Here is a 25,948-nt window from a genome sequence, read left to right as displayed (position 1 = left end):
GATCATTATCAACACTGTTTCCAGTCCTTGGCTTTTGTGTGATAGCCTAATGCATTCTGGGTGTTGTAGTCCTGTTTTGCTTCAACTGAATTAATTAAACTAACACATCTGAAATCAATGATTTGTGTGTGAACAGATCAGGGCTAGAGACACTGTCTGTAATAACTTGCCGTGAGGTGCTCACTGGTCACCCTGTTTGGAAGTGACCGGTACAAAGTGGTGTAGGGGTTTGTAAGTACGATCTGTCACATGACCAACAGCGGATAGAATGGGAGCTCCTCCTGGTTTTGCTCTGTTGACTCTCCAAGTCTGATTAAGCCTAGTCAAAAATGATCATGGAACCAAGTTCCAGATGTAGCAGTGTCCTACAGACAACAGTTGGCCTTTAGCAAAATGTTACACATTTGGGCTCGATAACAATCATTTTTAGGGAGCAAGCACCTTGCTGTGATTAAAAGGCGATTAAGGTAGGTGTCAAAACACAGGTGTTTGTTCCTGCGATTTGCAGCTGAGGAAACTAGGTGCAAGTGGCGCATATGTGCTGTTTGAAAATGCAAGAATGTTATAATTACTTGTGCGCTGTGTGTAGTAGACCCCAATGCCACATAACTGGATGCAAATTGAGCACCCATTAATGTGTGGGCCCTACACACAAGCAAGTTATGGGTGTGCAATTTGCACCCATAAAATACTGCCTGATCATGATAGTATCTTTGGAATTGATAGATCAGTGCTGTTTAATGCTTTTACGACTGGAGCTGAGTCAGTGACATGTCAGAGTGAGGAGAATATTAGGATCTGCCTGACATGTGCCTAACTGGTCCCCACCACCGTCGTTCGCCTGCAGTTCAGAAGCATCCGCCTGTGTTTAGGCCTCTATTTCTTGGTTGTTTGTGCATCTTCTTATTCAGCCTTGCATATTCTTGGTCTTGGTTTGACACAAGAGGTGCTTGTCCTTCTTTGATGTCTTAGGATACAGGGCTGTGTCAGCCATGATAGGGACCCACAGCCAGATGGTCTCTTGGTCCATCTCAGGATTTAAGGGCATGGAGGTGGGTGATATGAGTCCACTGAACCTTCTCCACCACTTACACATCTGAGATGGTAAAAATGCCTCGAAGCAACAGAAAGGGCCACAGTGATGTAGCAATGGTGGTATAGCTTCAAATACCAGCAATAAAAATGGATCTCCATGCCTTCAATTCTCCACCGGCTGATCTAACTATAGCTATGCTACTGGAGAGCTGCAAATAAAGTGCTTGATTTGAAAAGCGCACAACCCCACTGGTAACTGGAGTGTTTGGTTTTGGTCCAATGTTGTGCTGGTGCATCTTTCCCACGTTCTACTTCGTATCCGACCAAAGCACCTTGATGGTGGCAACATTGCTACTTGCCGACACATAAGTGGCCACCTTAAGGGTATCCCACACTTCGCAACACACCTCAGCAAGGGGCTGAAGAATTATGACCACATCCCCTCCACCCTGATAGATTTCTAGTGGATTCCTTTGCCAGCCCACAGCGTTTGGTAAACCAGTATTAACATGGCTAACACACTTACTGCGAGTAGATGCAAAAAGACACTGACCATCATTTTTTATTTCTTCCAACTTACTCTTAATTAAGTCACTGATATCTGTAAACAGATCTTACCCAAAAATGCATCTTTGGAGTTCAAAGAATTCAAGACACTGATCATCACACTCCTGTGGAAAGCGGAAACACTGATGTTGAGGGACGTCAGCTGGTTTAATATTCGAAATCATAACCAGCAGTCTTCGATGCAGAATCAGCCAAAGAGACAACCCTATAATACCGAAGAGCTGAAACAATCACCCAGACACCACCTAATCAACAACATAATTCCTCCTTGACATGCAAAACATGCACCTTCTAATGGCAATCGTAAAATCTAGGTGACAAAGTAGCAATTCATCCGCTCCCCATGATAGTCTCCCAGAACATAGCACATTTTAAAATTCACGCTAACCTCTTCTTGCTCTTTACGACCCCTGCTAAATTGTTTATGAATAGGACTTCCGGTTTTATGGTGTTTATTTTCTTTAATTTCCATCTGCATTTATCCATATTTATTTTTGGGACATTTTATCTGTATTTATCCATATTTATTTTGCATTTTGCGTATAAATGAAGTTGTAAGACTGTACATCTCCATATTTATTTAACTGATAGACCCGCACTCATGCTTTGATGTCTGTCGTGTTTTAGCTATTTAAGCTGCCAAATATTGCATACCAATACATCCACTGGTAAACACAAGCATTATTCCACAAACGTATATTGACAAATGCAGTTTTTGAAAGAAATTCCATCCTGTTTTTTAATTTCCCATCCTGTCCATCTGTTCAGCTGTTGGGCTATAATTCATGAAAGACAGCATGGAGAGTCACTTAAAAGCAGCACACTTTTCTGCATTTATTCACTTTTAAAAATAAATGCAGACAGAAAACAGATTATTTTCTGTCTGCAATTATCTGTAAAAATCCGTAAAAACAGAAAACAGGGAGCCTTATTTGAAGGATTAGCACTGAAAAGTGGTTTATCTCCAAGGTTGACTTTACACAAAACCCCAAATGTATGGCTTTGTCTGAGGATGTATAGTAAGCTGCCCACTGCCCAACAGCTAGTGTTGACTTGCATTTTGGGGGTTTCATGTTGATAGTTGTAGAGCTTTGTTGCTGTTGAGTGCAGGATGGTGGCAGTAGACTGTCTAATTTCTTTGTTATCTCTGTTAGTTTTGGTAGGCATGAGAAGTTTGTTGTAGTCCCAGGAAGGAGCCCTTTTGCTGATTATCCATCTTGGGAATGTGTTGTGTGAATACAGGATGGGCAGTCTACTGTGTTCTGCTGTATTTGTTGGCGTATGCATTGAGTGAGGAGTGTTCTGTGCTGGAGTGAGGCATCACTCTGACAATTTTGTTAGTGGGTGCGCTGTTCACATGTGGATGCAGAAAGATTTGTCTAGCATGTTCTGTTGATTCTCTGAATTTAGGTTGTGCGAAGAGTGCATTTGAATATTGGGAGTATCACTTTGCCTGTTTCTATCGTATTTTACCATGCAGGTATCTAGACTTCCGAGCACGTGTAGTTCAATGGGATAATGTACTGCACATATTGTATCACAACTATCACATTAGGCCATATAACCATACTTTAAATTCAAGTGATGCTTACATTTGACTCATGTGCTAACATGTTAAGAGCTTTTACCAGTTGGGAATTGCCAGTCCTTTCACACGAGAAAAGAGCAAATAGTTGGGGTCTTGGGGCTACACACCCTTTCAAGCTGCACACACTGCTCTTGTAAGGCTCGAACGAGTTCTGGTTGTGGTCCACTCAGAGCAGCAGTTGCACCATGGACTGTGATGCATGTGAGCGGCACACCAAGTGGCTCCCAGTTCAGCCACGGTGAAAGCTGTGTAACTGGTTGAGATGGGGATATTAAGAGGTTGATCAAGGTGAAATGTCTGGCATGAGGGATGATGGTCCCTGGACCTGCCCACAGACTCAAGCAAGACACAAGGTTTTTTCAATGAAAACGAGTATCGTGCAATTGGAAGCTGAAACAATTGAGACACATGGATATACCTTGCTTCCTCTTTCTACTGAATGAAAGCAGGCCAACATCCAATGAAAGCATAACACAAGGAGTGCCTTTTCCCTGCTTCATCTGTCTCACCAAGACAGCCACCCCACACCCTGTATGTTGTTATGTTACAAGAACCGATCCAAAAGGCACACTTTAGGGATACGTTCAACGGCAAAGATACAGTCAAAGAGTGATTGTAGAGAAAGCTAGAGTGCGAAAATGAAGATGGACTTCTACTGTGACACGATGTAATATTTTTTACAGAGATACATCTACATCTTCTTTCTAATATGAATCAGGGTTGAGGTAGTCCTTATGTGTACAGGGATAATGGCCCAGTCCAGATCCTGGGGACATAGAGGCCTGTTGCCTTGTTTTCTTTTTTCCACATCACCAGTCTGATGGTGTGCTGGCTGTGGGTGTGGCGAGAGTCACTAGAGATGGTGAGCTTCAAAGCGAGATAGACAGGGTTGCAAGTCGTGATGGCTCTGTAGTGGTGGTTTTTAGTGACCTGTCAAGGGGAGGCAGTGGAGTTCTTTCAGGGCGGGGTGAAGTGGTCATATTTCTTCAACCCCCAGATAAGGTGGGCTGTGGAGTGTACAATGCCATTAGGTGGCCAGTGTAGAGTGTGGGTGTAGCAGGGTGTTGCCGCCATCAATATGAGGGCACAAACAGCAGCTCTGAAGTCACTTTCAGGGAGGAATGGTTCGCTTTCTCTTGTGGTAGCAGCATATAAACATGGGCAAAGCCACTAGTTCGGGCTGTAGTATTCACACACATGCAAATGCAGACATACGCAAATTCACACTTGTTCATGATATTGTTTGAATACATTAGCTTACTAAAACCAGACGTTCAAGCTTTTTCAGTTTTTTAGTTTGCCATCAAGAGGCATGTATGTCTTAGCTGTTACTAAAACAACCACTTTGGGTCAGATGCAGCGCAATATGAGGGTGTTCCACCTCAGTCTACTTTTTAAAGGAATTGCATGTTCACCACTTGAATAAAGCTGTGATCAGGTCATGATTTTGAATCCCAGTAAGGCCGACTCAGCCTTCCGACCTCCCAAAAGTCCGTAAATGGACTACCATAAATTGGGTTATTTACAATGGTGAGAACATGGGTGTAGATTCTGCAAAATGTCAGGCATAGCGGAAGTGACATTGCATACCCTTTAACCTTAATGACATCACAGGAAGTGATGTCAGATGACCGTTGATTGTGATTTTTTCAAGTAAGTCATGTCACATAACCGTAGCCTTGTTGAAATCATATTAATTTACATTGCTAAAGCTCCGTTATATCTGCTCTGAATTGTAGTGAGCGAGTGAAGTGTGAAAGCCAGGCCACTACTAGGGAGTTTCTCCCCCCTGAGATTTTTATTAATAGACTTTGGTCAAATAGAGCATTTTGCCAAGAACTACCTCTAGTATGCCACTATCTGTATTTTACTATGGGTGTCCATCATGTCAAGAATTACCTCTAGTGTGCCAGTATTTTGCCACAGGTGTGTATCATGCTAAGACATGCCTCAAGAATGCCATCACCGGTGTTTTACCATGGGTGTAGCTATAAGACAAGAATTACCTTCAGTAGGCCAGGTTTTTCTAAGCAGTCACAAACCGCCTGAGGCGCTGGGAGTGGCTAACCAGTAGTTCACAAACTCATGATTTTTACTATAAATCAGGCTATTAGTCACTGTGCAAAAGGAGAAGATGGGAAGTTATTTAATAAAATTAATTGATGAGGACATTCCTTTGCTGGAGCATGGCTAAACTGTTTCTCACTCAGCATGTTGTTATGCGGTATAAGGGCAGAGTATCTTTTTCAGTGGGATTCTTTTTTTATCTCTACTTAAACTTTCATACTGATATTCCCATCATTTTTAATAATCTCCAATAAAGTTATTTGATTTGACTCAGTGAATAACGATGTGGAGAATGCACTATAATAATAATCCACATTTGTAAAGCGCAAAGAATCACCCGTAAGGGTCTCTAGGCGCTGGGGGCCGTGGGGAAGATTAAGCAAGCTATTGCCCAGAGTCACGTGGTGCTGGGCTAATCTGCCCCCGGCGCCGGGGATTGAACCGTAATCCCCAGATTCCAGAGTCAGTCGCCCTGGCCGCAACGCTACACTGGAAGCCAGTAAGGGTAGACTGGTGAGGGAGTGAGGGAAAGGATAGGCACAGACTGAGCCCCCAACCGGTTCCAGACCTTAAGAGGCACTAACAAGAGACCCTTAACCTGGCTGAGTGTCCTGGGAGGAGAGGCCAAGAGAGCCTCGATCCAACCAAGAAAACAAAAGAGGCCATGCACATCAAAGGGACATAAAATAAAACCCGAAAGCAAAGTTTCCTGAAAACAGGCAGCACCGCCTCTTGGTCACAAAACATACATTTCACTATTCAGAATTGTGCTTCATGTTATAAGAGCACCTTGGATCCAATCTCGTACCATCTCATAACCTTGCTGCATTCCGCTCCAAACAACGGCCAAGCCATGACAGGAGATAGGAAGCCAGGCAAACTAAGAAGGGAGCTGTTCCAAACACATCACTTCTCCCTGAGATAAGTACAAGCCTCAGCCGTCAGCAAAAGGCGCTAAAAAATGCATACTGGATAGGTGGGTGATTGGATTTTGTAGGTTGCGTGGATAGATGGATGACTGAATATGTATTTTGTGAGTATGGCTGGGGTGGTGGACAGACAGACGGACAGAAAGAGAGAAGGAAGACCTGGGAAATGGATGGCTGAATGTTGAATCCTCTGAGGTGGTTTCTAGTCCATGTGTTAAATGTCTCCTTTCCACCCACTCTGCAGGTGACTCCAGGCGGGATGTGAGCCGCTTTGAGCAGAGTGACGTTTCTCACTATGACACCTTCCTCTTGAGCCCTGATGGAAACACCTTGTACGTGGGTGCTCGAGATGCTCTCCTGTCCCTCAACATACGGGACCCTGTCGGAGCGAGGCTGCAGAAGCTGGTAAGAAACCACAGGCCAGGATGTGGATAGAGGTTTCAAATGTGTGCAGTTCTACATGTGCACTGTGACCAAAACACCTTCCCACTGCTACTCCCCAACCTAAGACAGATGCAGTGGCTTTCCTGTGCTATATTTAGTGTCATGTACTTCTCTTCACTAATGCCCATTTAGGGCCATTTTGTTTCAATTGCACCCCAATCCTTGTCTGGACACCGGTGTGACTCCATTTGGTGACCAAGCTGCGGTGCTTTGAACTGAATTCAACCTTTGTAGTGTTGCTTTAAGGTTTGTAGGGGGAGCCCTCTCTCATCATGGTGCCTGTAAGACCTCCTGGTACTATATGTTCTGCAGAGAGTCTCTCTCGCTTCTATGCATGTAAAGCGTCTTTAAATGTGGGATCTATGGAGCTCCCTATTATCTCTGCCCCTGTATGACTTGATATTTTTTATTAATTTAAAAAATATTTTATTAGGTCTTATCCAGTTTGTTTTCCTTTTAAAACATTCAAAACAAAGGCAACGGCATACAGAGTCCAACTCAAATGAAAGTCCCAATAACGTCCCGCATGGGGCTTGTTAATGTGCCATGTTGACAATGCAGCAGTCGTGCATGAGGTTGAATATTTATCGCAAGGGCACATGTATCCAGTCTAATTCACTGGCCCTGGTTCAGTACTCAACAAGGGTTGCCTCTGCAGCATGATGAATTTGCATACTGCCAGCCACAAGAAATATCTCCCTTTCTCCTAATGCCCAACCTTTGATTCCATCCAGTCAAGTCTCAAGAAAGTCAAACAAACAATCCTAGCATTGCTTCTGTTGCATGTGCGTGCTACAATGGTCCTATCCAAGGGGCCATTGTATTGTCTTCATTTACCGATGTAGGGTACGTCACGTCTCAGGGACTTGTCAGCGGGCCCGTTCCCTAAGCGCTGCATTGTCTACTCGTATCCGAATCCTTCACTCCTGTAAGTTTGGAAAGCTCCACCTTCCATAACAACGTTTAAAAGTTAGATTCCGAAGAGTTGCTATTTGCCTTTTAGCAACTGTCAGAGTGAGTTCAATAAATGAACAAGTCAACTTCTCCGTGTGACTTTTAGGATATTCATCTGACAGTGATGGGAATATTTTATGCAACCGACTGGTTTGAGAAAGGTACAATGTAATATACTGAATCAGTCGAAACCATTTATATCAATGGCCCATGTCTCACGCAAGACTAAAGAAATTCACACTTGATTCGTGAATCCGTGGAGCTTGCATCCATTAACGATACAGATATTTATTAAATGTAAGCTCTTCATCCCTAGACCAGAAAACAATTTTTTACACACATTTCTCAAAATCTGCTCAAAGGATTTACACAAAACTAAGGAAATGCACTTCCCTGAGTAAAGTTCGACCTTAACTTCAAGTATGTATGTGTATATATATGTGTGTATATATATATATAATGTGTGTGTGTGTATATATATATATATACATACACATATGTATATACATATATATGCATGTGTATATACATAAGTATATATGTATAGATATACATATGCATGTGTGTATATATATATATATATGTGTGGAAATATATATGTGTGGAAATATATATGTGTGGAAATATATATGTGTGTGTGTGTGTGTGTGTGTGTGTGTGTGTATGTATATATATATATATATATATATATATATATATATATATATATATATATATATATATATATATATATATATCCAACAGGTGCCAAAAAGCATTCTGGTGTTTACAAACATCATGAAATGTGATTGGCTAGGTACACAATGCACAAATCAAAAAGGGAATCATCAAATGGATGTGCACATATACAAATCTGTCCCCTTTTACTAGAGAGAGGTGTTCAACACCAAGTAGTTTGACAGAGTTCAGATGTCTTTCATTGAACAAATGCGGCATTTTTGATTGATTGGCATTGTGTTGTTCGCACCTCGGGGTTACATGCTAGTTGCAGTAATGTTTGCACGCCATTTTGTTGTTAAACGGGTCCTCTAAATGTGTGTCACCAAAGCAAGTAGACAACACAGGACTGCGTTTCCGTGAAACTCCATCCCCTTTTCTCTTAATACAATGCACTGCTGTCTCCGACTGACTTGTCTCACTTTACCCTCCTCCTCACCTCCAGGGAATGACTCCCTCTAATGCAATATATGCTCATGTCTTTCAGATATCGTGGAAATCTCCCAACAATCAGATCACCAACTGCATCTTAAAGGCTAAAAGCAAACTGGTAAGACACGAAAAAGGCTGAGATAGCTGGCCTCCATGATGCACATTTCAGCAACCGCCGATGTTTACACACAGGGCCTAGTCGCAAAGATATTTCACCCATAAACAAAGGGATTATTCGTGAAAAAAGGTATTCCCAGCCAGCGTAAATGAATTTACCTCTGCAGATTTCTCAGCTGTGAGTATCTAGTAAGTCTTACTGCATTAATGAGAAAGAGTAAGTCACATTTAAGGGGTAAGAAGTAGGTGTTCCAACACTTGGTGAAAGTTTGGGAAAGTTCTCAAAGATGTACATGTGGTCATTTCAAACTTCGAGCCTCCCTCTTTCCCCACCTGAAAATGACCAGGATGGAACGAAGAACAGATCATCCCAGTTTGGCTGATGTCGTAGAGGAAGAGCTTTCTGCACGAGTTAAAAGGTTTTTACTGCTGAGGAAAACAAATGTTTCTACCCGGGGAACTATATTCCCATTGGTCAGAGTTCTTTGCACTTGGTGGAATTTTCCAGGTGCACTTCTGGGAATGTTCTTCCACAAATTGAAAAAGTTGGTTTAGACATAGTTTTAAATTTCAGGTGATAGATTACCATTTGTAATAATTTTTTATGACTAGTGAGCTATAGTTTTTAAATCCATAAAGCAAATATCCAATAAGAACCTGGTTGAATGTTAATAATGTCCGTTATTCAAATTACTGAACCTTTGTACTGCCTCATCAACTTTACAGTTTGTTGGTAATTATTGTGAAAGCACGCAGTAATTATCAGCAAGTACCCGCCGCTAGCGACAGACAGAAAATGTACCAGTGGAGACTTATTAATGACAAGTGGTGCCCATTTTTTTCACAAATTATTCACATTCTTTAGAAGACATTCTTTATATATAGTGGTAAGCACAAACAGTATCACTCTAGTGGGCTATCACCATTGCATAGAAAACTGGATTCTAAATTATGTCCTGAAGGTGAATTATAACCCCAAAAAACATTTATTTATTAGCAGATCCTCTTTCCGATTGTATAGTATTTACTATGCAGTACTATATCAATGTGGCAAAAAGTTATCTATTTATGATCTCAATCGCCATCTTCTTTTTGACATCCGAAGAATGAAAGTCTGCGCGTACCCCACTAGGATTCAAACCCTTAACCCCTAGCTGACACTCTTGTCTCTGCATCAAGAGCTCAACACAGTGAACATTCTTACAACTGTGTCCATTCCCTTGTGAACCTGCAATACAAACTGCACATTGTCTAGCTCCAATTTGGCTTAATTTAGTTATTGTGACTTTGACCTATCTCTCATTGTCAAAGAGAACATGTACGGGTGTCCAACATAGGTCCAGGCGAGCCAGATCCCTGTCGGATTTTCTGGATATCCACATAAAATACATTTACATGACAATGAATATGAATGGGGTTAAAAAAAACAGACCGTGCTTATCCCAGAAATGTAGCATAAACCCTACCCGGGCCTAGTAAATCAGGTAGTCTAGTATGTCCACTCAAGCATATAGATAAATAAAGGCTGGGTGCAAGTTTATGCCTGTGTCTGTATGTGTAGTTCCTGTAACAACTGTGGTTATGTCGGAATGGTTGAAACCTCTTCTAGGTTGTTTTACATATTGACTTTTAGATAATGTTATTGTTTTATCAACTTGTACTGGACTGAAGGGAATTTAAATTGAAGAAAACTATAATAGCATTATTTTTGGGACAAAAAGGATCTAAAGTTTCCTGTTAAAATCTGGAATTTCGACTTGCCGGGTTATTCTAATCTGGACAGGAGATTGTGTGATATAACTATAGTATGCTAGCTATCGTTTACATGAAATAGTCCAGTTGGGTGGTATTTCAATGGGGAGATATTTTTGAGGACAATATTTAAGGCACAATACTTCTATCAGACGCCAGGCCGAGCACGTCCAGCCTCAGTCAAGGGAATACGCGCTGAGCACGAACGGTGCTCGTGTGTGGGCAGAGGGTGCCCTTACATTCAGTTTTTCCTTTTCACTCTGAATCAAGTGCAAACCCATCGCCTACACTTCCGGATCACCAAATAGGCAAAGAAGGTACTAGCCTATGGGCCCCACTCCTTATAGCCCCCCCCACCCCCCACAAAGGATCAAAATACAACTTAAAGGACATAAACCAGAGACATCAGATTCACATAATAGTTTGCCTCTTAAAAATCCGATGCAATGGGTATTAGGAGAAAATTGGCGAGGGGGGCCCCTGAAATTTCGACTGCCTAGGAGCCTCCACAGGGTTTAATCTGGCACTGATCGCCTGCCGGTTTTTGCACCTCAGTCATCCGCGCCACTCTACAGGCACATGCTCAGAGAGGGTTTTCAAGACCACTCAGAAATTGAGATGCACCAAATATAGACACTGGGCTGCATTTTCAGAAATTTTGCATAAAACGAAAAAAGGGATCCATTCCGTTTGCAATGATGTATTCATGCCCTTTTCATGTCTTTCCCCATATGTTCCTGATAATACTGCATAGCTGCCTTTTTCTTTTCACATCATTCAGGAAACCCTTATGCATAATTTGTTTCTCCACAGCTGCATGATTACAGATACAGTCACCACTATTTTTGTTGTGTCCACTTAATAAGAGGTGGAGAAAATGTGTTTTCTGTACTATTCAAATGTGAAAGAAAGTTCTGTGTTTTAGAGAAAATTAGATTGTTCAATTTTTCAGGGTTTTTAGTCAAAGGGGTTTGTTTTAATGCATCTATTACTATTTTACATGATTTATAGAGAATAAGTGTGTACATTGCTTTCATCATCTGGGTCCTCTATTTTCGGAATGGTGCAAAAAAACTACTTTTCTCCATAAAAACTGGAGCATATTCTGTTTCACCCGACTATATGAGGCAAATAAACTTGCCATTTTTATGCACCAGTGCAAAGTTTCTCTAGTACTGATATTGGCGCCCCCAAGGAAGAGGGTGCTGAGACAAAAACACTGCTAGGGCTTGGCGTCGAGGGTGGGGTGCAGTGTGAACAGGCGCGCAAAGCCCCTTGGGCTCAAAGGGCTTCAGCCCCGCACCCCGTCGTCCGTTTTTGAGATGTTGTGGTCTGGCGTCCGTCTTCTACAACCGCACCCGAGTACTTCACAGGTCTTTAAAAGACCATTTACTTGTTAACGAGGCTTTGTTGTATTTTCACCCCTTCTTAGAGCCCCTGCATCTTCACTCTGCCGGTTGCTGAAAGAATTAGCCCCCCCCCCCCCCCCCGAAACTTTTATTAACCCACCACGAAATTTGACTCTAGTTGCGGCTCTGAGTGTGAAGGAGTACTCTCCCACAGGTCTACCTCAGAACTTGCTTGAAGTAAAATTGTAGTCCTTCTACTATTTTTCTGAAATGTCCCGGTTTTTGGCTTTAAAATTCTGGTCACCTTAATGATCGATCATCCTGGTGTGAGTGTGTTATGGTTTCCCCGGAAGTGAAAGATAACCTGGAAGTTATTGTGTTGGGTTTGCATCCGTATTCGTATATAAGTGTGGTAAGTGGTTCCAGTAGTGAACAGACCGTCGTGAGTAACTGTGAAAGCTTTCCCGGAAGTGCATGTTCACAATGCCTTGATGTCCTAAAACTCATGCTTTAGTTTATGGGCGGCCTCTAAATGTATACAGGATGGGCTTAGCTTACAGCTTTCAGTCACCCACAACAAACTGTTGCTGTAGATATTTGAGAACCTGAAGGGCGACACATACTTGCTCCCTGTTTGGAATCTAAGTTTAAACCCTTAAATGATAGGCCAAAGTAACATAGAATTTCCTGTACAGTGGTCTTACAGTTTTTTAAAGCAGGGCCCCTCCGTAAAAAAACAGCAAAAAAATAATCATCTCCCCCCCAGAATTTCTAACAATTATTCAAATAAATGTTGCCATGTTTAAATATGTTTACACATATTTAAATATTGCAATTAAGTTCTGTTCCCCTTTTAAAAAATGCAATCAAATATACGATTGCCCGACATACTATTATGGTAAAGAAAAGAAGGGAAGGTGCACTTAGTCATAAGTCCTTATAAAAGCAACACCAATATTTGGAGATACGTTTCTTCCTTTATTCGTAATCTTCAATAAGAAAATAGGCAAACAGCCAACAGGTTTCGTTCCCCCAAGCCTTGGGATCTTCGTCAGGGCTGCTTCCAATGGATGTAAGAAAGTCAATAAGACCCAAAGACAAATAATGTCATCAAAACGGAAAGTAGAATCTAAAATGGTTGATCAAGAACACCAATATCTACGAGTTCTTGAAGAATATTTACGTATGGAAGTATTACCGCCAATAAAGCACTGCTTCAAAGTAGTGGCCTTGATAAGGCTAAAAGATCTCATACAGTGTCTGAGACGTTCTTTCTAGGCGAGGCGCAGTATGATAGCTGGTAACCTCGAATTCGGCAAAAGACTATTCTGGTCAGCCAGGCCTTAATCAAGAGTAAAAGTATCCAGAGTGTGATCATCAGTAATGGTGGGAGGGAGAGGGTTAAAGAATATTTGGAGTCCCTTCCCTTTTGACACCTTCTTCCAGCCAGTATATAAATGACAGAAGGTGTTAGTGGTGGCCCATTACAGAGTGGTTTACTGATACTTATTTCCACTTGAAACAAAGCACTTTGAGCATGATGCTTCACTAGGACAGAGCCTATCCCCCCCCCCCCCTCCCTCCGCCAATTAAGACCTTCCAGGGGGCCCGCCTCCCAGCTTGAAGCTATCTGCGAGGATGGAAAGGATTTGGCCATGCAGTAGCTGTGACACCTACTGGGCAATTCTGGTATAGCACTCAAGGCATTTTATCTGCCTTGAGGTGATCTTAAATACAGCTTTTAGTATGTTATTAAAATGTAAGGGGTGCAGGTCTGCCTATAAAAGCGTCTTTTAGAGCTGTGGCTGGTTTTCTGCTGAACCAGAAGGTTTTAGCTTTAAGGTCCCAGCAGCAGTAATCGACTTGTGGTGCTAAAAATAACCTGACGGGGATCATCAGCTAGAACTAAGTGCTTATACCCTTAGACGAGCAATGGTGTATATTTAAAATAGAGTTGAAATTGCTGTTTGCTGCAGTAAAATGTCACGAAAGAATCAGATATGCATTTTAGTTTAAATTTTTTAAAATTACATTAACACATGAAATACAAGGGTAAATGTGCAAAGTTCCTTTTAAACATGAAACTTTAAAACTTTCATGAACTTCACATATATTTCCAGTCTTTATATATAAAAACAGAGAGCAGGAAAAAATGTCTGCTAAACGTACGTATGTGGTTGAAGAGCTCATCAAAAATTTACCAGTAAAAATGTTTTATAAGAAAATTCTGAAACAAAGAAATGCCTAAAAAACAATTCGCTTTTGGGTCCAGGCAGATCCTTTCCTCAAATCTAATCACTTCTAATCTGTTTGTTTTCTTTCCTCTGTAAACTGATCTGCTATTATCCAGGGCTAAATCCAGGCTTTTTAAATAATGTCAGTAAAATAAAGAAAACAGAGGAATTACTAAATACAGTCAGCAGATTATTGTTTTCACACATTACAACCAAAGCTCATTTGCAGTAAAGCGGCATATGGAGCTGGTAAAATTCAGCATCACAAAGAACAGGTATTAATAATGCATTGTTTTTCTAATGGCACTCCTGCCGGTTGTAGGCGCTGTAAACAACAGATGTTACTACTACACAGTTGATGGTAATCATTTTACAAATCTGGGGAAGGACAGAATGCTGAGTCATCCGTGCCAAGATTCAAACGTTTGACCTACTGATCACACTCATTCAAGCAGCGAATGTTCGACTCGCTGAGCTATCCTGTCAGCTAAGATGAGTTCAAGAGAGTAGACACGAGTCTGATGTCAGGGAGCATACGTTGTTAAATAAAACCTTGTGTTCAGTTATAGGGCTCTAATGCATCAGAACACCGCGGTGAAGTCCATGAATGTCAGTGGAAAGTGTTGTATAGTGGAATTAAGTTCTCCATAGTGAGCCATAGCCCATACATTACTATTAGACCTAAAAGGGAAGTGACGTATGATGACAGCCAGTTTGAGGCACTCCTACCAGAGGAAGAAGAAGGGCATTTTGTATGTGGTGCTCCAGATGACAGAGGGTCCCAAATTCAGACAGCTGTTCATTTTTGAAATGTGGGTTACTAGTATGATATGTGCATGTTCTATGAAACTTGTATTTTTGTTTTATTTTTGTTGTTTTCATGAGCCTGTAACTGATATATTTGTAAGTTTTGAAAAATAGGAAAAGTGTTGTTTTTTATTCTCATTTTGTGATTTTACTTCTTTGTTGAATTAATTGCGCACTTTGGTGTTTTTGTATTGTTTTAGTATTGTAATGTTAAAAAACTATTAGTCTTTTTATATGTGCCTAGTTTACTATGGCTAGGAGCCTCACCATCTAGAAGTAGCCCAGGCCCCTCTAGACCTCTAAGAGGTTCGACTCATTCTAACCCATGCCTTTTATCCCACAGACCGAGTGCTTCAACTTCAACCGCGTCCTGGCGCTGGTGAACCAGACGCACCTGTACACCTGCGGAACAGGCGCCTTCAGCCCCACCTGCGCCTACATTGTAAGTCTGCGCCGCCCAGTCTCCCTTAGGGGCCTGTAAGATGTCTATGTCAGAATATCGACGACAGATGTCGTTGTAAAAAACATATTGTGGCTAAAATATCGACAAACCAGAAATGGTGGAGATAAATATAGATTTCGTTTTCTTAACCCTACATCCCCTTACATTGGAGCTATACATATCGTTAAAGTAAATATGTGTGGGGAGAAGTATAGTAAACTTACACTCCCCTATATATACTTACCTTCACAATATTTTGTTTCTCGATATGTTGGCTATTATTTTTAAGGATGATATTTTGTCTGTGACATTCTGGCATGGTACTCTCGTTATGATTGTGAAGTAGGTGGAAGGGGTGTGGCTCTGTGATAATCTTGACCAGGGTGTATGGGTGGCTGTTTTACCCTGTGAGCGCAATGCTTTTGGATGGGAGGTTTAAGAGAACCTCCCATAGCAGAAACAAATTGACCCGGGCATTAACTACAAGCTAAGTCACGGGCACTGCATGTCAGCCCAGCAGGAGGCATCAGATTTCCACCTATTATCTTTTATTTTTTTTTCTTTTGCAGGATGTTGAGAGTTTTTCTCTAGTTCCCAACAGCACTGTGGATGCAAAGGGGCAGTCACCGTTTGACCCTGTTCACAAACACACAGCCGTAATGGTTGGTAAGTCATATAACAGAGTAGGTCAACTTGTAAGTTTTTGATGTAATTCTGCCATCTGCTGGTCAAATGTGTGACTTCTCGTTAGGAAAACCAGTATGACATTAGTGGGTTATTAAAATTAAGGCTTCTGTTCTCCTGTTTACACAGAAATGTACACATTAATTCAGACAGATAAGCTGGTGTTTCCCGAATGTATTTTTTAAAAAATATGGATAAAAACCGAATATTAGGTTGATTTTTTTAATGTTTCTAAATACTGTCATTCATGCTAGACCAATAGCTGTGCGAACTGACAGTTCTGCTTTTATTTAAAAAGAGTAAACGTTCCCAATGAATCTTAAACAGATGTAGATGTGCACCAGTTTGATAAAAAAAAAATGTTTTCATACGAGTTTATTGATCTATCACCTATGGTTATTCATATCATTGAAACCTGTCTGACATTCAACTGAGACTGCATGTATGAGTTCAATAAATGTGGAAATATACTAGTTTCAGCTTCATTTTTTCACAACTCTCCAAATTAACATGGATAAACACAGACAGAAATATTAAAACCGGAAGTCCTCATTGAAGTTAAGTTCCTTTTTATAATCCTGTAGAAATTGTTTACTTGGGCAGAAAGGTAGCTGCTGTATTGATCTCATTTGCATTATGAGTCACCAAATTCATTATATATATATATATATATATATATATATATATATATATATATATATATATATATATATATATATAGATATATATATAGAGAGAGAGAGACAGAGAGACAGAGAGACCACAAACAACCCGGAACTGCTCCAAGAAAACACCATACACTCTTCCCAAGAACTCTGCGACACCCTCTCGGACTACTTCCACAGCAACATTGCCACAATCTTTGACAACTTCGACCCCCAACCCATTACTCTCAGCCTCGACAACCTCAACCATCCAATGAACACCAGCTGAACAATCACCACATGGTCCTCACTCACCACTCAGACCACCACAGCCATCATGTCATCCATCCATTCCGGGGTTACCGCCATCTCTTCAACCTCAGAACCAACCCAATCAGCAAGGTACTCACCAACATTCTTAACACCTCCCTCTCCACAGCAACTTTCCCAGACAGATGGAAACATGCAGAGGTCAGACCCTGCTAAAAAAAACCTTGGCCAACCCTAGCGACTAAAACATTACAGGCCAATCTCCTACTCCCCTACCCAGCCAAATTACTCGAGAAAGTCACCAACCAACAAGTCACTGAACACCTAGCAGAAACAACCTACTCGACACCTCACAATCATTATGCCAACCACAGCACTGAGACCGTTCTGATTGCTGCCACAGATGATTTCAGAACTCTCCTTGACCGCAGAGAAATGATGGCCCGATCCTCCTCATCCCCTCTGCTGCGTTCAACACCGTCTCTTACCACACCCTTAACAGACTCCACAACATCAGCATTCAGCAAAACTCCCTCGGGTGGATCGCCTTTTTTCTTACAGGATGCACACAGAGCATCTGACTGACTCCCTTCACCTCCACTCCCAAGGACATAATTTGAGGTTTACCCCGAGGATCATCCCTCATTCCCCACTCTGTTCAACATCTGCATGACCCCCCCTCACTGACTTTGTCAGATCCCACAGACTCAACATAATCTCCTATGCAGACAACACTCAACTAATCCTCTCACTCACTGAGGACACCTCCAACGCAAAAACCAACTTCTGCAATGCCATAACCAACATAGCCAAATGGATGAGAGACCACTGCCACAGGCTAAGCTCCAACAAAAAGGAAGTACTAATCTTCTGGAAGAACACCTCTGTGTGGGACCACAGCTGGTGGCCAGCAGAACTCAGACCAACAGCCACACCGACAGATCACGCACGCAGTCTTGGCATCATCCTCGACAGCCAACCAGGAGCAGCCCGTGCAGGTAAGAGTGGTGGAGCAGGGTTGGGGGACTCAACAGAGGACGAGGGAACAATAAATATTTATTTCATTTTCCCATGTCGTCATCTGTCGAGTCCCCGCTCCACCGATTCTACCTGTGCAGGCCACTCCTGCAGCAAACTGACCATGAAACAAAAAGTCAACGCAGTCGCCTCCTCCTGTTTCCACACCCTTTGCATGCTTCGCAGAATCTTCAGATGGATCTCAATCAACACCAGAAAAGACTGTCATGCAGGCCCTCCTCACCAGCCACCTGGATTCCAGCAACGCTTAGATTATCCAAGGCTTGTAAAACCCCGAGCCCTGCCCTGGGGCCCTCGAATGCCTCAGTGTCTCCCAAACTGTGTCATTGGAAAGCGTCACTGCTAAAGGTAGCCATGGGCGCTGCAGGCTTAAGCACTGCAGTTTCAGTGGCTACACGTCCATCATCCAGTCAACCCACCCTTTCCCAAATCATTGCAGAGTTGGGAAAGGGAGGAGTGAAAAGCAGAGACTAAAACCTCAAATCGGTGACTGCACAGGTTTGAGGTTTCAGTTTCAAGCGCTAGAAGCCGAAAGAAGCAAGAGGAGTCCAAACAGGCCCTGCACATGCAGCAAGGTGAGTAAAAAGAATGGATTTACATGCTGTGCATATATGTGTGAGTACGTGTCCGTGAGAGTGTGCATATGTCAGCATGACTATGTCTCTGTTTGTATGTGAGAGTGTCAGTGAAGGAGTGAGTCAAAGTGAGTGACAATGAGGGATAGCAATTAGTGAGCACAAGAGAGAATGAATGAGAGCAAGGGAGAATGACAGTGAATATAACCGAGTGTTACTTTGTGTGAGACAGAGTGAGCCACGTCTGAGTGAGTCTAAACGAGTCATAGAATGAGAGACACTGATTGAGTCACACAGAGTGAGAATGATTGAGTCTTTGTGAGGCTGACTCAGATCGAGTGTTAATGAGTGAGACTGATTGAGTGTGAGTGATTCAGAGTGATGTTGAGTGAATCAGAATAAGTATGGCTGAGTGAATCAGTAAGTTTAAGTGAGACTGAGTGTGAATGAGCGAGTATAAGTCAGTGAGATTCAGTGAGTCAGAATGAGTGAGACTAAATAGGAATGAGTGAGACACAGTATGATTGAGTGGATTGGAATGAGAGGGACTGGGTGAATCAGGGAGAACAAGTGATTTATGGGGAAACTCGGGGAAACAAGATGAGAATAAGGGAGACTGAGTGGGATTCAGTGAGTCAGAGTGAGATTAAGTGAGTCAGGAGTGAGAATGAGTGGGACTGGGAGAGAGTAACTGAAAATGAGTGTGACCGAGTGGTTCAGAGTGAGAATGAGCGAGGCTGCATAAGTCGGAGTGAGTGTAAGTGCAAATGAGAGTAAGTGAATGAGACCGAGTGAGAATGAGTTAAAGAGTAAGACTGGGTGCAAGCAATTGTGAGCGAAATGCCCAAACCCAGAGTAAGTGAGTCGGACTTCCTCACTGGAAGCCAAGTCAAGGATTACAACCCAGCACTTTTAATGATCACCAGCCACCACTGCATCACATGAAGTCTGTTTGCTCATCACATGAAGTCTGTTTGCTCATCACATGAAGTCTGTTTGCTTCACCTACTTCAAATCACATGAGCAACTGCCTAAGATTTGCACCCAGAGTGTAATCCCTTTTTGGACTCGTACAGAGTTTGCACACAATAGAGAGGATTGGGAGGACCCTAATGTCTCGTGTAAATTGATGTTCGAACAAAGGATGTCTTTAGCCTGGTGATAAATGATGCCAAAAGACTGCCAGTTTTCATGCTGGCTAGCAAGGCTCGGCCAAATATTTATAGTCACTGATAAACATTTCAACAGCGTTTACGCCTTATAGAAGGGGTGGCAAACGTTGGCCACTGACAACCAGATGTTTATAGTAACCACGGATTATACACAATTCCATTTTGATGCATGATTGTGAATGTATCGATTGTGGCTATTCTAAAGTTCTAGAATGAAACCGACCTCGTGGATCAATGTTAGATAAATGCAAAAAGTATGAATATTGAGCATGTCAGTCCCCCAAAAATATTTACATTCAGCTAACTTCATGATGCCATTACCAAACTTTTAGAACATGACTTTCCACAATGAAGCTCACACAACCAAATTAAAATAAAATGCATTCAGATAACTGAAATAATCTTTCCTACATTCCAGATGGAGAACTATATACAGGGACTATGAACAATTTTCAAGGCAACAAACCCATCATCTACCGTAACCTTGGCAACAGGACCAGCCTAAGGACTGACGAATCCCTTGGCTGGCTGCACAGTAAGAATATATCTGTTCTGTTGTAGTGTTTTCCGGTAGCTTCTGCTGTTGATATTTCTATGAAAGAACGTATTAGTTTAGACTAACTTTTGATAAAGATCTCACTTCATTGGTCCACCCATGCATTTTTCAAAATGCAAAGGCACTTTAGAAAACACTCCCTATGTACATCTTCTTTGATTGGTGCAAGGGCTCCGGCTAGTGCACAGCGTCCCTGCATGATACCTACGCCCAGCCTCAAATACATCACTCCGTTGTTCAGTGATCTGCCCTGCCTAGTGAACAAGTCCTTTATTATATTTCATTTGGTCAAAATAACTACAAACGTATTCACCACCAAAGGTCGCGTATGTCAGTAGAATTGCACAGGTACATCAAGTGGCCAGCTGAGGAGAGCTCCAGAGTAAATGGCTGGTGTGCTATGTATTTATTTGCTAAATTATTAATTTTGTTTCCACAACTTTAAGTGTCTTCCTTTAAGACTGGCTAGTCCCCAGCGCTGTCCTTATCGGTCAATAAGGTCGATAAGGATAGGAATGTAGCGCAATAGGCCAAAAACCAACAAGTCACTGCCTGCTGACGTCTGATTGGTCTGGTGGGTTCCATAACACCACCGCTCAACCCTAACTGGCTGGATGAACAGAAGCAAAGTGCTCCTCTAGATCCTCTTTTCTGGAATTGACTTTATCATCCATTAGCCTACCAAACTTAACAGAGCTCTGGCCTGAGAAGAATTCTAGCCTCATTACTAGCCATGATGTAGCTTAATAGTGAAATAAGTATGCAGAGCTGGCACACAAACTGTATATTACAATTCATGCAAAATAAATATAACATTTCTAAATTAAAATTAAAAAATAAACCTTCTATTCTACACTGGGTTTGGAATGGTTAGTTTGTTTGCCCTGTGATTCAATGCCTGTGATTTCCACCCTGTAGCCGATGCAGCATTCGTGGCATCCTTCGATATCCAACATCCTGATAAGCCTGGTGACGGGAAGGTCTATTTCTTCTTCGAGGAGACTGCAAAAGAGTTTGACTTCTTCGAGAAGCTGACAGTGTCGAGAGTGGCACGTGTATGTAAAGTAAGTAGAAAAGAAATAACGTAGGTGTATGTGGAGGAAGAAAAATAGCAAAAGGAACTACAAAAATGCACAATGTCTCCAACCCTTCATCTGTGATTTTATGCCCCAGAAAAGCCTGAAGAAGTAGATTTAGAGTACAGGCATAAACATAGTAATCTCAGAAAATATACATCTTTGTGGCACATGTCTGGATATTTGTTGAATGGGAAAAAGGTGTGAATGTCTACAACGCGCATTCTAAGTCTACACATCCGGCATTTATGTTTGATTGTATAATTTTAAAGCGGGGGGGGGGGGGTTTAAGCCTGCAATGGTAGCTTTTTCCCCAAAAAGTACCAATACTGTTGGGATAAGTAATATCAGTCTATGAAGTTACGATGTCATTATGAGTTATGGAATGGGGAGTCCCCTTCAGAAATCAAGATTACAGCACTGATTTTCTCATGAAATTCCCAGTACAAATTGCACCAGGTTTTACCTGGTGAAAAATTCCCCAGATAACCCTGAAGGTGCTGTCATTTCACATGTTATGTTATGGCACCACTATGAATTATTAATTCATCCAGTAACTCATTACTAGCAGACTAGTACAAATCTTATTCACCTCTATATTTTTGGTAGAACTTAAATGGGTCACACAACGAAGAAGACTTCTTGGTCAAAAGTAGTTTCCTTGTTGTTGCTCTTTGGTTACTGCAGCTGGTGCAGAGAACGAATTTCAGCACGGCCGAGGGGCGTTTATCAAATGGTAACCCTACTTCATTCTTTACTCTTCATTGCAAACGTAGGTTGATTAGGCATCACATGGGTTCCACTCGAGGAATAACCCAGCAGACCATTCAATAATTCTGTGATAATGATTGCAGATAAACTCAGTAACACAATTACTATACACTATTAAAAGCACCAATATGAAGATTAAGGCCTAGATTTACAACAGGTTGTTTTTGTACTCGTGTGGTGCGGTGCAGTGTTGTGCTGCGCCCCCACACCATTATAATGGTAAAACAGTGCAAACCTGTGCATCGCTTTGTCCCACGCCAACACCCAAAGAAAAACTTGTTTTTTTTTAAACCTGTTTTTTATTCGGAATTGTACAAGTATCACGTTACGTTTCGTCTCACATGGTCATGGAGCAATGAGAAAAATGATGAGGATTATCATGCATATCAGACTACTATCACAGCCAATCACAGCAGCCCTAGGACTTGCCTATACTTCTGGCCCTGGAGCAGCATTTTAAGCACGTCTTCATGCTTAACATGCAGTGCAATTCCAGTGGAAGTGAGTCAAGTAAATTTATAACAGAAAACAATACAAACAAAAACATGGCAGCGACAAGCAGTCGGGTAATATTTCCCATAGAATCCGAGAACTGGAACTAGTCAATCTCCCCTGACTTCTGGGGCAGACCGCCGTCTCACCCGAGTAGAGGGTCAACTTGAATGCAGGTGTGGGGTGTTAGTCGGTAAGTGGCTCAATGTGCCGATACAGGTATATAATCTACCTAACCCTCAATAATATCGAGCAGGCACACATAGCCCCGACACATGCAGGTCCCCCGGACTCGTTCCATGGGCCACTACCTCGCCTACATTCAGTGATGCTGTGGGCCATGTTCCCTGTACGCACACCGTACATTCACAAACTTCACACAGTGTCAGTCAGACAGTCAAGGGACCAGCCTCTGGTGTCAAAGCAAATTTGGTGGAGTTCGCTGCCTGGGATGAAACCACTGCTGCATCTTCCAGCCTCTCATCGGATAGCAGGTTCTCCAACATATTCCCCTAAGCCGCTAGATCTCATTCTGCATTCTCATCAGTGCGAGCTGAGCACAGACAACGCTCCTTAGCCACGCCCCATTCGCTCGAGTCAGCCCTCCATTTATGCAACCAGGAGGGTGTAGGGTGTGTCCAGTGTATGGCAATGCAGCGTTTAGCCAGCACAAGCAATTTTTTTTAAAACGTAGTAAATAATCGCCAAATATCCTAGTGTATGCTTTACCATGCTTCTCTAAAATAAATTGTAAGTGTGATCTCTCCACCTCATTCTCAGATTACTACTGTCATCTTGGGAGATGCATTTGGTGAGGGTGATTTGCTCTTTGTACTGTACTGTAAGCTATTTGCATGTTTACAGTATTTATGAAGTGAGATCACATCTTGAAGATAATGCGATACTCCAAGCTTACATTGGATGTCATTAGTTTATTTCTTCGGCTTTTATATGTAACGTTCGCCATGGCCAACTGTACTTGACAATCCCCTTCAGGTTTGTAGAGGTGTATTTTGTGAGGTGCAGCCCCTGGCATGCCTTTGCAAAGGGTCACTATTATAGTGGTAAATGCCCTTTGCAACCAGTGGTATTTGTATGCAGTGTACTCAGAGCCTGACAGACTTTAAGGTAATCAATCATGCACAGTCCAGTGGCCATATTATTGGCTCAATAGCTCAGTGCTCACAGACCCCTCCAGACTCACCAGTGGGAAGCTGGTTTATGGGCCATCAACACCCGAAACATGTCTTCACCCATCAGTAATCAACAGATCATAGACAAGTCTACATATTGAAGTTAATATGCAACGTGTTGTTCATGAAGCCACAGGGCGTATGTCTAATGATGAAGATTTCATACACAGTGCATTAGTGTTGTGTGAGAATACTACTTCCTATTCATGGTGTTTTTTTCTAGAGCGACACCGGTGGGGATAAGGTACTACAGAGGAAATGGACTACCTTCCTGAAAGCACAACTGTCCTGTTCTACCCCAGAACACTTCCTGTTCAATGTCATCCACCATGCGTTCTACCTGCCAGGTCCAGAAGGGAAGGCCATCTTTTATGGAGTCTTCACCTCACAGTGGTAAACATTTATTGGATACCTCTTACTGTTGTAGCCGTGAAAATGTCAAGTTATTGTTGATATGTAGACAATGGCCAATGTACGTGTACTGGGGAGTGCAAGTGTGGCCAATGAATATTTCACACTGCAAACCAAGGGTAATAGGATCTCTTGGGTTTTCTGAGTTTGGTTGATCAAGCTTTAGGTGCTGCTCTCTGCAAGGTGTGGGCCTCATGATGGGAAAACAGAGTTGTTATACCGCCCTCATTCTCCTGTCAGTTGACAGACATTGCTCTAAGCTTGTTCTCTTCAAACCTATGTTGCTGTTTTATGACATACAACGTAGGAGGATTTGCAATTGATGCTTTACAAATAGAATGAAAAATAAAGAACTTGATTTAAGTTAGAACCATACCTCGGATGACCCAAACTTTGTAGAGTTTTTTATTGATTTCTAATCTGCATTTGTAGCTGGTGATTACGGTGGAGTGGTTCAGCAGGAAATCCCTTGACAAACATTATCCTAAGACTGCTGTGTGTAGATGAACAGAGCTCACCTGCAGAGGATATGTTGCATGCAGGGAACAACTTACTTACTTTTGGCAATGCTCTTTGTGGTGGACAGCCAACCTACCCGCAGATTCCTTACCTTTTAAATACCCCCATGAGCCAAATTAAACCCAGACACCTTTTTCAGAACAATTGCTCCTATGAGCTGCAGGTGGCACCTCCAGACTCTGCAGTGCTCACTTCTTGCATCCAGCCGTGACAACGTGAAGGTGTTAATAGGCAACTGTATGCGGTGATTTCAGTGTACAACAGAACTTTCTACAAACTTAGATGGAGGGCGTCGTTAACAAGTTGAGAATCGTGACCATGTGCAGAATCTGACATGGAAGCATATTAATATGTAGAAGTCCACTCCACAGAACAGAGAGAAGGACAGCTCAGTGAAGAATCTGCATTTAGAATATCCACAAGAAAGGTCATTGCTGTGGGTAAGTAACTCATTCTTCTAACCACAGATTCCTCACCTTTTGGATACATACCAAAGAAGTACCTCCCAAAAGGTGGGGGTTCTGGGGAGTGCATTTCACACCAGATAATACTTTAGGATGGATCAGGGAAAATGGCCCTTAATGAGGAAACTGAAAGTCAAAGCAGTAATGCCCGGTGAAGGTGTGAACGGACACTTGTAGCCACCTGGAAACTGTACAGCACAGGAATACCCCGATCAAGGCCATAGTGGTGACTTTGGTTATGCCTCAGAGGGCTTCTTTTTGGCAAAGGCATAGCATGTTTTTAAGCAAAGAACCTGCAATCTGGTTAAAATCCATTTCTCGACTGTCCTTCACTTTGTAGCACCAGACAACCGCACTAAAAGTTGACAATACACTTGGTGTGCCTTTATTCGATCAATGTAAAAGCTAAGGGCTCACTTGTGGTCCAAACAGAGCAGCTTCTCTTCCTCCTTACATATATAGGGTGGAGATACTTAAGCAAGGATCGTGCTGGACTATTCAACATGGAAATGTGACATCAGTTTTGGCAGCAAGGATGCCTGAGTCTGAAACACCTGCCTGTTCAGAATGTGGTGGTATATGGTGATTCGACTGACAGCATTTGCAGTTTACTAAGGCAGCCCACAGAATTAAACATAATATGAAAGAC

General features: G+C 42.1%; 1 protein-coding gene across 3 annotated transcripts in view; it reads left to right on the top strand.

Moving 5' to 3' along the window:
• SEMA4A (semaphorin 4A) overlaps positions 1-25,948 on the top strand; it is a 283,525-nt gene that overhangs the window by 189,901 nt on the left and 67,676 nt on the right. For all 3 annotated transcript variants that reach the window (XM_085638559.1, XM_085638558.1, XM_085638557.1), the window contains exons 3-9: positions 6,431-6,591; positions 8,789-8,851; positions 15,336-15,434; positions 16,004-16,100; positions 20,236-20,352; positions 21,292-21,437; positions 24,129-24,298. In XM_085638559.1, the coding sequence (XP_085494685.1) occupies positions 6,431-6,591; positions 8,789-8,851; positions 15,336-15,434; positions 16,004-16,100; positions 20,236-20,352; positions 21,292-21,437; positions 24,129-24,298 (853 nt within the window). The remainder of the gene's footprint in view (positions 1-6,430; positions 6,592-8,788; positions 8,852-15,335; positions 15,435-16,003; positions 16,101-20,235; positions 20,353-21,291; positions 21,438-24,128; positions 24,299-25,948) is intronic.

This window comes from Triturus cristatus, chromosome 12 (assembly GCF_964204655.1).
Source record: "Triturus cristatus chromosome 12, aTriCri1.1, whole genome shotgun sequence".
In the NCBI taxonomy this organism is placed as follows: domain Eukaryota; kingdom Metazoa; phylum Chordata; class Amphibia; order Caudata; family Salamandridae; genus Triturus; species Triturus cristatus.
Note: the sequence above shows the minus strand (reverse complement) of the source record. Positions and strands in the feature narration are given on the sequence as shown.